This window comes from Manduca sexta, chromosome 28 (genome assembly GCF_014839805.1).
Source record: "Manduca sexta isolate Smith_Timp_Sample1 chromosome 28, JHU_Msex_v1.0, whole genome shotgun sequence".
NCBI classification, from domain to species: domain Eukaryota; kingdom Metazoa; phylum Arthropoda; class Insecta; order Lepidoptera; family Sphingidae; genus Manduca; species Manduca sexta.
In genome coordinates, this window is record NC_051142.1 from 17666614 (window position 1) to 17680480 (window position 13867).

General features: G+C 44.7%; 1 protein-coding gene across 1 annotated transcript; it reads left to right on the forward strand.

Annotated features, from left to right (window-relative positions):
• Positions 1-2642: 2642 nt before the first annotated feature.
• Positions 2643-13361, forward strand: LOC115447029 (multidrug resistance protein homolog 49). Its single transcript, XM_037444620.1, has 26 exons — positions 2643-2856; positions 3305-3449; positions 4100-4200; positions 4725-4896; positions 5217-5341; positions 5465-5660; positions 5768-5989; positions 6101-6287; positions 6424-6566; positions 6657-6806; positions 6882-6940; positions 7060-7194; positions 7520-7653; positions 7921-8003; positions 8087-8254; positions 8375-8557; positions 8684-8774; positions 8970-9082; positions 9343-9472; positions 9627-9822; positions 9945-10107; positions 10222-10416; positions 10641-10850; positions 11004-11150; positions 11546-11654; positions 12076-13361. Exons 2-26 carry the CDS (start codon positions 3330-3332, stop codon positions 12168-12170), a joined length of 3627 nt encoding a protein of 1208 aa, XP_037300517.1. The 5' UTR covers positions 2643-2856; positions 3305-3329; the 3' UTR covers positions 12171-13361.
• Positions 13362-13867: the final 506 nt, after the last annotated feature.

Genomic DNA, 13867 nt, shown 5'->3' on the forward strand with positions numbered 1-13867 from the left:
AGTTTAATAAAATATAAGCGATATGTCATCGCACTTATAAGGATAATCGCTGCGCACTCGTTTAATGTCGCTCCCTCCGAGGGAGGAATGCTCAGAGAGGAATGTGAACAATGCGAATAGCAGCGGAAATCCCCGAGGACAGACATCTGCGGTGAAACAGCCGAGACGACACGTGACGTGAAACAAGCGAGAGTGCGCTCTCAAATAACACGTGTGGCTACTAGCAGGAGGACGTGGCGTAAGCGGGTGACACCTGGCGGCAGGCACACGCACTACTCAGTGAGCACCACCGACGGAAACCATAACGGGGTGCGATCGTAGTAGGGTTTTGGAAGATCCGACAATCGCAAACCAAATGTATTTATAATGAAAAAGAAAATGCTTCAATGTCAAGTTAGTTTCCAATTTTATTATCAAAACTGTACAGTCTCCCGATACGTTAAAATTAATTTTTTTTTATGTAATTTAAACAGTTGACAGGCATCCATAACCAACAGTTTACAAAACAAAAAGCATGAACATAGTGCAGATCTTGCCCTCGGACATTGTAAGCGCAGGAAATAATAAAACAATTTCATCAACCGTGTCCTGTCTCGAGTGCCGACCCCGAATGCCCGTGACATCGAGACACAAGATTCAAACCCTAATTCGTGATTAGCTCATATGCGAATAATAAGTTTACAAGTTTCTTTAAATTATGGCAAATATCTAGGGTTCAAAAACACCTGTACTAACCACCATATTATTTAAGTGTAACACGGCAAACGTCGCGCACGGGACGTCTAGTACTCAAAAGGAGGTAAACAGAGTCTTAACTAGTGCATTAGTCCAATACTGAAATAGGGAGCAGTTCCTCTGAGTCTTATAACATAATACTGTTTAATATTCAATAGCTTTACGACTTGCCGCTACACCTATAAAAATTAAACATTAATACTGTGTAAATAAATCGATGAAGCCAGCACGACACTGGCGGCCGTCCCCGCGTGACTGACGCTCATAATTCCTGAAGCAGAAAATTCAATATTTGTAGTCGACGCCATTCATCGGGCATAATGAGCGCGATACTCAGAAACGGTTAGTCCAATGATAACACGAATGCCACCGATTACATTAACACCTAGCTACGGGAGGTTTATGAAATATGTAGGTAAGTAGTTAAATAACTATGCCCAGTACGAGCTCAGGCTAAGCTCCCATCTCTTCATGCGACTGCAGTAAGCTCCGCGAACTGAACCTGAAACCTGAACTGAACCTCGCCTCACGATAATACCCACTCAGTCTGGCTCTGCAATGATAAATGATAAATACGATAATTACAATACCCTCAGACCCTTTGCCGTCGGTTATATGCAATGATCAATTAGCTATACCTTACGTATCTTCGGCTTAAAAAAAACAAATATAATATAAAAAGAATATAAACCACTGCTTGCAGTTTGTTTAAATATGTTATTTCTTGACTCTCTCGGTGGCGTAGTTACACTGCGGTACGATTACAGTACTGAGGTCCCGGGTTCGATCCTCGGGTCGAGCAAAGTGATGGCGGGTTTGCCTACTCCTGGCATAAAAGGCGTGTGTGTATGTGTGTTTTTATTTATTTTATGTTTCGTTATTAATACAATAAACGGGTCAATTATTATTATATTATGAGTATAATTGCTGCGATATATTTATCATACTTATAAATTAATGGTCCCGCGTCTAATGTAAACTGTACGCTTAAGTAATGCATCGTTACGGGCTTATCGGCTACACGTGATCACTTGTATGTATGTACATATAACGACTCAGAATACCATAAACCATTTGGATGTTTTTCATTAATTAAAATATTTACCAAATTGTTTTGTGACAAGGCATGCTAGTGAGTCATCTGCACGGAATATTATTTACATTTATAATATTTACAAGGTCTCTTATTTAGGGATTGAATAAAATAAAAGAACGTAGGTAATATACTTACATATTTAAAACGTTCCAATTAAAACCCTATTAATTGCAATAAATTAGTCGAGGTGTAGAAGAGTCATAATTATGTCTTTTTCGAATCTCTGGAAGGAGCCCAGCTGTCTTCCTGTCCCTTTGCTTGCAGAAAGGTAGTAAAGGAAATAAGTCGCACAACCTCCATCAATCCGACCATCTAACATACACTCGCCCGTCACTATGATGCGTACACGAAATGTCTGCAGATGTAATTACTGTGTAGCGAGCAAACAATGTGTCAGCCACGAGTCACACGAAATAAAGCGCCAGTGACCGCCGCGATGTCGTGCGAAATGTTGAAGGCTACCTGCTGCAGCCCTCCAAAACTTAGACCTACGCGACAACCCGGAAACTTTTGTAATGTTGAGAACGTAATTATAATTTATATAATAAAACACTAGCTCTGGTTCAATGACTACGTTTATTATATGTATAAGGGCTCACGGGTACATTCCGTTTAGATATTATTTGACGGCCAACGTGTTGCCCTTTATAATGTTGAACGGTTTAAACGAGTTAAATATAATATTATGTATATCCTATAACTACGATTACCATGAATAAGAACACAGTCACTTTGTCGGGCCAATATACACAATAGCAGCGTAAGTAGTATGTACTTAATGAATTTGAGAATGGTTATAGTGTTGTTACCTGAGCGGTGTGTTGTTGTCAGTGGCGGTACGCGACGGGTGCGGAGCGCGCGGTGACGGCGACGGGCGTGGTGCTGTCGTGGCTGAGCTCGTGCGCGCTGGTGGCGGCCGTGCTGGTCTACGGGGAGCTCACCTCGCTGTTCGTGCAGCGGCACCGCGCCGCGCCCACCACGCCGCACGCACACATCCTCGGACTCTTCGGGGGCGGCAGGCAACTGTCAGTATCTACATCACAATACACGACACACACATAACAGACTTAACACCTGACACATTTCAATTTTACATACAAGCCTTTACCTTCTCTAATAATTATCAATACTCCGGTTAAATATACTTATCACGAAATGCTTTACTTATGTTTTTCTACCAGCAGTGAGCAAACTTTAAGCCTAATTGTGTTTGTGATTTAAAAGACGCTGTAAATTTTATTACCGAACATTACCAGCATTAAGGTTTAATGTGGTAACATCTTACTACAGTACAATGTTCGGAGAAGACTATAATGTAATGGTATTGAAAGGCAAGCGATCTGCTTGTTACGTCACTCGTCGTGCAGTCCATATAAATATCTTATCCTTAATAAAATCATTGAAACAGGTAAAAATACTAGTTATGTGTAGGTAATTGGTATTACATATTTATTATTAATATTCTCGGTGCAGGCCGACAGGCAACCGCTCGCTGCATATGGACGCGCTGGTGGAAGACTCTGTGGCGTTCGGCCTGGCGAGCTTGGCCATCATGGCCGCGCAGCTCCTCAGCGCCGCCTCTGCCGTCACGCTTGCCAACTGGGCCGCTGCCAGGATGGTGAGTTCTACTGCTACGTCATCAACTATCCAAAGCACCCGTGACAGCATTTGCATGGTTTACTTTATTAACAATTGCATAGATCTATGCACATTTTAAATTCTTACCTTGTCGTCCCAAAGAATACCCGCAGGAGGGAAAGACGTAAAATGAAAGATATAACCTTCAATATACAATAACTTCATTATTAATGGTAGATAACTTAAAGTACTTAGTTATTTGAAATTAAGTGGAAGGTAGATAATCATTTCAAGAAATTAAAATTGGCAACAACGCTGAGGTAAAAATATATTTTTTATTTCACGCGCAAGAAAAGCAAAGGTACATGTCTCATACTGCGATTAACCTAATATTATCAACGTTTAAAAAAATATATTTTATTTCACAACTAATATTAGTTTTTTCCACATCAATGGCACACTATCTTTCCATTTATAAAAATGAATCTTGTTTTTACTAATACGATTAATAAATTGATCACGAATGAATGTTTCGATATTTGCGTAGGTACGATTAATAATTTCAATGAATGATATGAATACAAAGTTCTGGTGAATATTGTCTGTATATGATGAACAAGTATTTTCAGAAACAGCAACGGCACTATAACGCATTATTAATATTTTTGAATTATGGTATGAATGGTGCAGGTGTCTCGTGTGCGCATGCGCCTGCTGCGCTCCGTCATCAGCCAGGAGCTCGCCTTCTTCGACACCAACACCACCATGAACTTCGCCTCCACGCTCACTGAGTAAGTACTATTCTAACAGCAGACACTTGTTTAGAAGTCATCATTTATTCTGTAGGAAGCTCTCTGGAAGTCTTTAACGTCTAAAAATAAGCTGATAGAGTTTCTTATATGTGTTAAATACTTATTTTATATTCGGAAGAGTGAATTTAAAATTTTCTGTATAGCTTAGGTGAGCCAGGGCTAGACAAACCTGTCTAATACACAGACTGAAAGAAAGTAAACAGTGATAGCTTTTATTTCGCATTTCGCTTACTAAATACCTATTGCTAGTGGTTGAAAATAACCGCCCTAGCTCTTTTTTCCTTAAAGACTCACCAATGCATGCAAAGCCAAACAATACTTTGGAATTCAAGGTGTTGGATGGTATTTCTACTGTTTATGGGCAGTCATATCGCTTACCATCAGGCGAATGGTAAACTCATCTCGTCATTTAAAGCATTCAAAAAAATACATCCGTGATACATAATTCTTCTGATATGACAGTTTCGCGCGGGGATGTTTATGGGCTATAATATTCTCCGCAGAGACATAGAGAAGCTGCGCCAGGGAGTAGGCGAGCACGTGGTGATGACGTCTTACCTGGCCGGGTCGGTGGTGTGCGGCGGCGGGCTAGCACTCGCGTACGGTTGGGAGCTCACGCTGGCCGGCTTGAGCGTGGTGCCAGTGTCTATAGTGGTCGCCGCGGTGGTCGCTAAGGTAACAACAGTCATGCTGTACGCCTCACAACACTATTCTAATGTCATCTATATCTATATAGGGTACTTGTAAATCGGATACAATGTTGTAAACCGGATATTATTGTTTTCAAAATCTAATTTATGTAAAACTTCTAATAACGTCCCTTTTGTCAGGAGTTATAAAGTTCCAATTCAAGGTGTTGGATGGTGTTTATTGTTTATGGGTCGTTTCGCTTCTATCAGACGAACGGCAAGCTCGTCTCGTCATTCAAAGCAATAAAAATAAAGTTCTACCTACATAAGAAATCAGAACTCCATAGATTAACCTGCATGTTACAGTATCAAACGAAGTGTTCAGCGCACGAAGTGGTGGCGTACGGGGCGGCGGGCCGCGTCGTGGAGGAGGTGCTCTCCGCCATTAGGACGGTCCGGGCATATGCCGGTGAGGAGCTGGAGGTCAAACGGTGAGTGTGGTTGTCACCTAGTACTGCGGCGAGCATTGCGTACTTCAACATCGGAATGATTAAGTAGCTGATGTAGTTACTTTTGTCTCAACGTGTTAGGAATGTATGATACTCATCGTGTAGGTACTCGGAGGCGCTGGGCCCGGCGGCGGCGATGGCGCGGCGGCGCGGGCTGTGGGCGGGCGCGGGCGCGGGGCTCGGCTGGCTGCTCACCTACTCGCTCAACGCGATCGTGTTCGCGTACGGCGCGGTGCTGTGCGTGCGCGACATGGATCTGCCGCCCGACCAGCAGCAGTACCACCCCGGGGTCATGGTCACGGTGAGTACGCACAACGCTACCCGACAACTCTACTCTATATTATAAGAACACATGTCATGATAGCGTGGACGAGGGCAGTGCTAATGTGATGTGGCTGTGATGTGCAGGTGCTGTTCTGCACGTTCATGTCAGCTCAGAACATCACCATGTGCCACCCGCACCTGGAAGTGTTTTCGGCGGCGCGCGGCGCGGCTCGCCCACTGTTCAAACTATTACGCCGCGTCTCTGCCATCGACGCGCTGAATAGTACCGGCGACAAGCCGCGCTTCCAAGGGGACATACTCTTCGATAACATATACTTCAACTACCCCAGCCGGGCAGACGTTAAGGTTAGAAACTAACTTAATTTATACATACTTACAATATCTGGTAAAACTGTTATAGTCAGTTTAAACTACAACAAAATATTTGTGTATAACGTTAAACGTATGTCATTATAGGTACTGCGTGGTCTAACGCTGCAAGTATCGCCCGGAGAGACAGTGGCCCTGGTTGGAGGCTCCGGTTGCGGAAAGTCTACTCTCCTGCAATTAGCGCAGCGGCTGTACTCTCCCGACAGCGGACGCGTGCTCGTCGACGGTCGCCCACTGGAATCGTTGCATCTGCATCACTATAGACGCAGTATAGGTGGGTGTTAGGTACACTTGATTTTAGAACTTAATCCACTAACTCCGTTCTAAATAAGTTGGATATTAACAAAAACCAAGAATCCGTTGTCAAAAAATTATATTAAACTTTAAAGAAATAGTTATTGGGTGTGCAGGTGTGGTGGGCCAGGAGCCGGTGTTGTTCGCGGGCACTATCCGCGAGAACATTGCGTTCGGTATGGATGGTGTAAGCGAGGATGAGATCATCGCGGCTGCCAAGACTGCGCACGCGCATCAGTTTATCACCAAACTTGTCAACGTGAGTTGCTAAGCATTATATAAAAGGTACAATACATATAGTACCACCAGCACCACCACAAATGATAATTATTGGTAAATGATGTCGTAGGGCTACGACACGGTGCTGGGCGAGCGCGGCGCGTCGCTGTCGGGCGGACAGAAGCAGCGCATCGCCATCGCGCGCGCCGTCATCCGCCGCCCCGCCATCCTGCTGCTGGACGAGCCCACCTCCGCGCTGGACCCCACCGCCGAGAGACAGGTGCGACGCACGCCACGCAACACATAACACAATAAGTATTACGTGGGAATAACTTTACGCTATTTGTTAATGTAGGTGCAAGCAGCTCTGGACGCCGCCAGCGTCGGTCGCACCACGCTAGTCGTCTCGCACAGGTTAGACTTAAACTGATTATATATATTATTTGTACTATTGTGACTATTCCGTTGGCTTCCGTCCTTGTGGTGTTCAGGGTGGATGGTGGATGTAAATATTATGTCGTTATTGTGATCAGACTATCGACGGTGGTGAACGCGACGCGCATCGTGTACATGGAGCAGGGCGCGGTGCTGGAGCAGGGCTCGCACGACGAGCTGCTCGCCAAGAAGGGACTGTACTGGAAGCTCGTCAATGACGACCTCACTAACAAGTACGTCACTTACTGTTAAAAACTTATTAAATGACGCATCTTCGTATGGTAATGCTTTGTAAGCTCGTTTGTGAATACCACCGACTTGTCTATTTCTATAAATAAACGCCATTATGATACGATGCGAAGGTCATTTGATCTAATGGAACGACTGCCCGCTTGACATTTAATTTCTTAAAAATCCTTATCTTTATTTTGGCACTGCTACGAATTATAGACGGTGTACGAACACCGAGCAAACAACCGGATCGTGTAACTGTCTCATATAAATAGTAAAAGGTTAAGATATGATATTTTAAGTGATCGCTGAACATATTTTGTTTAGAAGTATAGCGACAACACTATCGACGGAAAGCACCGAGGAGGAAGAGGTGCTGGAGCCGGCGGAGGAGCCGCGGGAGGAGCCCCCCGCCAGCAGACTGCGCCGCTCCTACAGCAGGGAGTCCACGCGCCTGCGAGGTGAGACGCTCAGATACAATGCACACGTATACGAGTATTGGTCTTAATACATTAGTTCTACCACATAACATACAGATTGAATGTATTAAAACAAAAGAAAAAATAGAGGAGACTGATAAAATCGTATTAACATTTCATAAAAAATAATGTTACAATTTATTTTGAGAAATACTTATATAGGATCTTACTCAATGGTTTCAATTGCCTATTGGTACATATTAGGATATATAATATATTGCTACTATTAATCAATATTCCCGTGTGCAGAGTCAATCATCCGGTCGAGTCGCCGGCTGGGCTCCGTGTCGTCCGCTCACATCGCCGTGCCCCCAGACCTTCTCACCTATGCTGTAAGTGATTACCTACTTTTTCTGCACTATCTTTCCACCAAAATGGTTTATTACCAGTGCTCTTATTTAAAATTACTTCCCAGGAACCCGAGGAGACCCCGGAGGAGCAGGCCGAACCCGAGGTGTCGACCCTGGCGCTACTGCGGCTCAACCAGCCCGAGTGGCCGCTGTTGCTGGGCGGAGGGATCGCCTCCTTCCTCGTCGGAGCGACCATGCCTATTTTCGCATTGCTGTTCTCGAAGCTATACGGGGTGAGTAGTAAATGCAGTATGGTTTTGATAGGTGTGAGTGACTAGCTCTGTTGGTGGAACTAGACGGTAGTGTCGAGTGCCGGTGTTGGCCCCTGTTTGAGTAGTTGTGGCGTGGTGCAGATGTTCGCGCTGGAGGATGGCGCGTTGATTGTGGCGCAGTCGCGCGTGTACGCAGGCGCGTTCGCGGGCGCGGCGGCGGCGTGCGCGCTGGTCACGTTCCTGCAGACGCGACTCTTCAACCTCGCCGGCGCGCGCCTCACCGACCGCCTCCGAGTACAAACCTTCGGCAACTTCCTGCGACAGGTAAGACTGTTCCGCACGATCGGTAGGTTTCTATAAGTATAGCTACTGAACTCAGCGTTACCTATAAACGTCTGTCCATTCCATTTTACACAAGCATATAGGATTATAATGTATCTTCTCCCCCAGGAGCAAGGCTGGTTCGACCAGCCCAACAACTCGGTGGGCGCACTGTGTGCCCGACTCGCGACCGACTGCGCCGCCGTGCAGGGAGCCACTGGTCAGTGACGCTCGTATTTAACTAGCTTATAAATGTCTTCGCGAAAAATTATAGGGAGCAATCTCAAATTTTGTTGACTATCTAATGGAACTTAAAAAAAGGTTTCCATATCCATCTTCATTAGGTACCTACTAACTACTAAGTTGTAATTCAAATCAGATAGGTGCTGATAATATGTAATGTATTCCACGATAGGTACTCGTCTGGGTACGGTGCTACAGGGCGTCAGCACGATGGTCATCGGAGTGAGCCTCGCCATGGCCTACTCCTGGAAGATGACGCTCGTCAGTCTGCTCAGCGTGCCTTGCGTGAGTCTCTATTTTATACCTTCGGGAATGACAATAAGTAAGTGAGTGGCATGGCACCTGATCACCAACGATTTACAAAATATCTTTCACGCCAGCCTAGCTCATGCGGTGCAAATACACTTGCTTACTCCGGGAACGCAATTTCGAACGAGCTAACGTGGCGCATTCTTCATATATGAATTTATATCCGATGCCTCTACATTACAATACATACATACATGAATACAGCTTCTTATGAATTAAGATGTTGTGTGATGCAGGTGATAGGCGGCATCTACCTGGAGGGGTACATCAACAAGCGCACGGAGGTGAAGGAGCGGCGCTCGCTGGAGACCGCCGCGAGGCTCGCCACCGAGGCCGTCATCAACATCAGGACCGTGCAAAGTCTAGGTGAGTCGCGTCTGATACAATATATGTGTGGTGCACTTATTTATCTATAACAGCGGAATCGATCAAATTCTGCAAATATTCCTTTTCCTTTTGTCCGGTTTTATGTGTAGAAGTTGTGGTAAAGTGTGTGAAAATATGTTTGTCGTCGAGGCAGGCGTGGAGCAGACAATCCTGTCGCGGTACTCGCGCGCGCTGGAGGAGGCGGTGCAGAGCGGCGCGTGGTCACGGCGCGTGCGCGGCGCCGTGTACGGACTGTGTCTGTGCGCGCCCACGCTCGGGTACGCCGTGTCGCTCGCCTACGGCGGATACCTCATCGCCAGGGACGACCTGCAGTATGAATACGCCATATTGTAAGTTTATTATTACAATACAGATTTATTATTTCTTCAAACATATTGTTTCAAATATTGAAACATATAATATTGTTATGTTTAAAATTAAATTATTAAATGTTTAAAAAAAATGTTCCCAGGGTGTCGGAGGCGCTGATCTATGGCGCGTGGATGTTGGCCGAGGCGCTGTCGTTCGCGCCGAACTTCGCTGCGGCGCGGCGCTCCGGCGCGCGCATCATCAACGCGCTCGCGCGCAAACCGCTCATCGACACCGAGCCCACCGCACACGACGACCCGGGATGGGTGAGACAACTATTTATTCATTATTATAATATTAAACCTAATCGTGTTTAAACGATTACAATCCTATGGCCAGAGTATTTAGCTATACTAGAAACATAATATTTATGTTTTCAGTCAGCCACAGGCGCGGTGCAGTTCTCGGAGGTACAGTTCAGCTACCCGACGCGTCCGGGCGCGCCGGTGCTGCGCGGCCTGAGCCTCGGCCTGGAGCCGGGCCGCACGGTAGCGCTGGTCGGCGCCAGCGGCTGCGGCAAGTCCACGCTCATGCACCTGCTCATGAGGAACTACGAGCCGCAGGCCGGCACCGTGGTACGTTTCTACTTATTATAATCACTTATCCTTATTTGAAGCTTCGTGTAAGAAAATATTTGAACGCATCGACGATTTGTGTTCTCCAAAACGTTTCGAATTCGAGACACTGACTTGGTATATCGAATAAGTGCAAATACTCGATTGCGATTGAAAGTTTAACTGACTCCCTAAGTGAGATCTTGAGCGACGAAGGTAGTATAACGCGTTTATCGGGTGCGCAGACACTGGACGGACGCGACATCAAGCGGGCGGTGCCGCTGCAGCGCCTGCGCGCACAGCTGGGGCTGGTGCAGCAGGAGCCCGCGCTGTTCGAGCGCTCCATCCGCGACAACATCGCCTACGGGGACAACGCGCGTAGCGTCTCGCTCGACGAGGTCATCGCGGCCGCCAAACAGGCCAACGTGCACGGGTTCGTCGCCGGACTACCGCTGGTGAGTGCTCGGCGCCATAACGTTGAGACATGTAACGATTCTTGTTGGTCGACATTTTATTTGGACTGAACTAGGTTAACAAGCAGTGTATAACACGGTGTCGGGAATTCAGTGTGAATGCCATTTAATTAGGTGTTAATTGTGTCTGGGCAGGGCTACGACACCCGGCTGGGTCAGGGCGGCGCGTCGCTGTCGGGCGGTCAAAAGCAGCGCATCGCCATCGCGCGCGCCCTCGTGCGGGACCCGCGCGTGCTGCTGCTCGACGAGGCCACCTCCGCGCTAGACGCCGCTAGCGAGAAGGTACGGGACTACGTGCCATTATAGTGATAACGGGTTTACACAAATATTAAGATAAATGCAACAGTGCGGTAACGTTGTGAAGAGGGATAACGTATCGTGAGAGTCCCACACTCACGTGCTGTTCGAAAAAATACGATTACTTTACATGTGGTTACCTAATGCAACAGGTAGGATGTGAGTAAACGTAGGTACATAAGATACCGGCGCCGTGCACGCGAGCGTTATAATGTACTAGATGACAAGCGTTATACCTATGTCGTTTTTAATCGGCAGTAAAAAGGTAATATGGATGTAATGTAGTAACTTAGACAATATTAACACCTAAAACGGATAATCTTATGAAGTCATCTAGCATTAATTGCAGACTATAATAATTGTAAAATGGTCGGTGGCAGGTGGTGCAGGCGGCGCTGGAGGAGGCGTCCAAGGGCCGCACCACCATCATCATCGCGCACCGGCTCGCCACCGTGCGCCACGCCGACACCATCTGCGTGCTCGACAAGGGTATGTACCGACCATGCACTTACGGACACTGTTATATGTGTAGGTAACTACAAACGACTCGCACCACTGCGACCACACTACTGTTAAACCTATCACAAGATTCATGGGACAACCGCCAGTCTTAGAGGAATGAAAACAAAAATGTGAAGAGGGATGATGTCTGGCCCCTGGGCCGTCGGAAATCTCTCACTCGTCCCAATCATACGCGAACCACAGCAGCTGGCTACCACGCCATGTTTATTCGAGAGACAGTGGCGCTATTCAGGTCGAATCGGTTTCTTATAGTTACAGAAATGTATTTTCCTATTTAGTTTTAGTTTAGTTAACATAAACTCATCCCGCTGTAACGCCTACTAGCCACCCGGTGCAAGTGTGCACAGTGCGCATGTGCAATAACACTAATGTGTACCTCCCGCGGCAGGCGTGGTGGCGGAGAGCGGGTCGCACGAGGAGCTGGTGCGGCGGCGCGGCCTGTACTGGGAGCTGCTGCAGCAGCAGGCGCCCGCCGAGCGCTGAGCCCCGCGCCGACGCGACGCGACTCGACCTCGGCCGCGGGTCGCTTGCTTTATACACTACGGCTAAAGTCACAGAGGCTGTTCTAAACGCAGACTTATTTAATGACTCGCAAAATTCTATCAAAGTACTTATAACAAAAAATATTAAAATATAAGTAAATATACTTCCTAATTATCTCTGTCATAAAAAAGAGCAGTCTCTCACTTTTAGTACAAATACAGGCAAATATGTGCCTTAATATAACGTGCCTTGTAAAATATACTTAATTAAAATAAGTGAAGTAAATATTGTAGTGTAGTGTAAAGAGTGAGCTTTGCATCTCTTGCCAAATCGATATTACAAATAATTTATCGAATTTAAATTAAAATCGTTTAGCGTTAAGATGAATGTTCAACTAGACTATAGTGTTAACAACTTATTGTCCATGTTTGACCATAGATTAAATAATTGTATAATTCAACACACGAATTAGTTATGAACCTGTTCCGATTTTTAATGTTATTAGGTACCCGTAATATTTTTGAATCGTAACTTGATTCTCTATATTTTTCTTTACATTACGTACGAAAAATGTATTTGTTATTCAAACGAATAATAATTCGCTTACAAACAAAAGCAGTTAAACTACTTATATATTTTTAGAAAAATATTGAGTCTCGAATAAAAATAAATCGGTAAGTTAAGGTCAAAAAGTGCTACTCGACTATTAGTATAAGTACTTCCACATGTTGGCTCCGGGGTCACTCGGGCCGTTCTATGACTGTGATTGTTAAATTATTCTAAATATTTAAGATTAGTGTAAGACGTCGTATTTATAACACTTTTGACCAAAAAATAATTATTGTGTAGGTAAAGTTTTTGGTTCGATGTTAATATTTCGACCCAACGGAAACAAGCTATTAATCGGTAATCCAGTAGAGCGAGTGTCGATGTTGGCAACACTCGGCCGTACAAACACATTTACTTGCATTTATTGCTCAGATTACCGTTTGTTAGTATTTTCCGTTTTTTACAATCATGTTTAAATATTTAGGTACCGACGACCGACCGGACGTTGGAGCAATAGGTCCATAACAAACTTGTTCCAATGAAAACTAATTGTTTTAGTTAAAAGTGTATTACATATATGTATAAATAAGTAGAATAAACAACCATGTGATAATTATATAATAAAACAAAATTTTAGCTTTATCCGTTTATTTCATTTAACACGAATTAAGATACAATAATTGTTAAATATTCATTAGGTATCGCTACGAGACATCGCTTTTGTTAATAATTTATTTTAAATAATACATACATCATATTATGAAAAAGAAGATCACGGTGTTTTATAAGATCAAATCAAATACTAAGAAAGGAATGTATCGATACTCAAGTCTTGTCCCGAAACGAATGATGTAATATGTACCTATACCTCATATATCAGCCCAGTAGAGTTTGGCTAATGAAAGTTGAGACTGGAATTATTTGCAAACTTTTTACCTCTTGATAAGACGGTAACTAGGGCTAGGAAAATAGGTAGTCATAATAATGAAAAAATGCAACTGTATACATACCTAACTACCTACTACTATTAGTTTTTTAGCAATTAGTTACAGTTTCGTTAATATTGTGCACGACATAGCATTTATTGGTATTCACTATTCATAAACAATAAGAAAACAATACATTTTTATTCTTATACTACCATTAGA

Bases quoted from the DNA above. Each gene is read 5' to 3' on its own strand.
- LOC115447029 (XM_037444620.1), top strand. From the start codon at position 3,330: ATGGACGCGCTGGTGGAAGACTCTGTGGCGTTCGGCCTGGCGAGCTTG. The intron at 5,661-5,767 runs GTGAGTACGCAC...TGTGATGTGCAG, and splicing joins ACCCCGGGGTCATGGTCACG to GTGCTGTTCTGCACGTTCAT. The intron at 10,851-11,003 runs GTGAGTGCTCGG...GTGTCTGGGCAG, and splicing joins TCGTCGCCGGACTACCGCTG to GGCTACGACACCCGGCTGGG.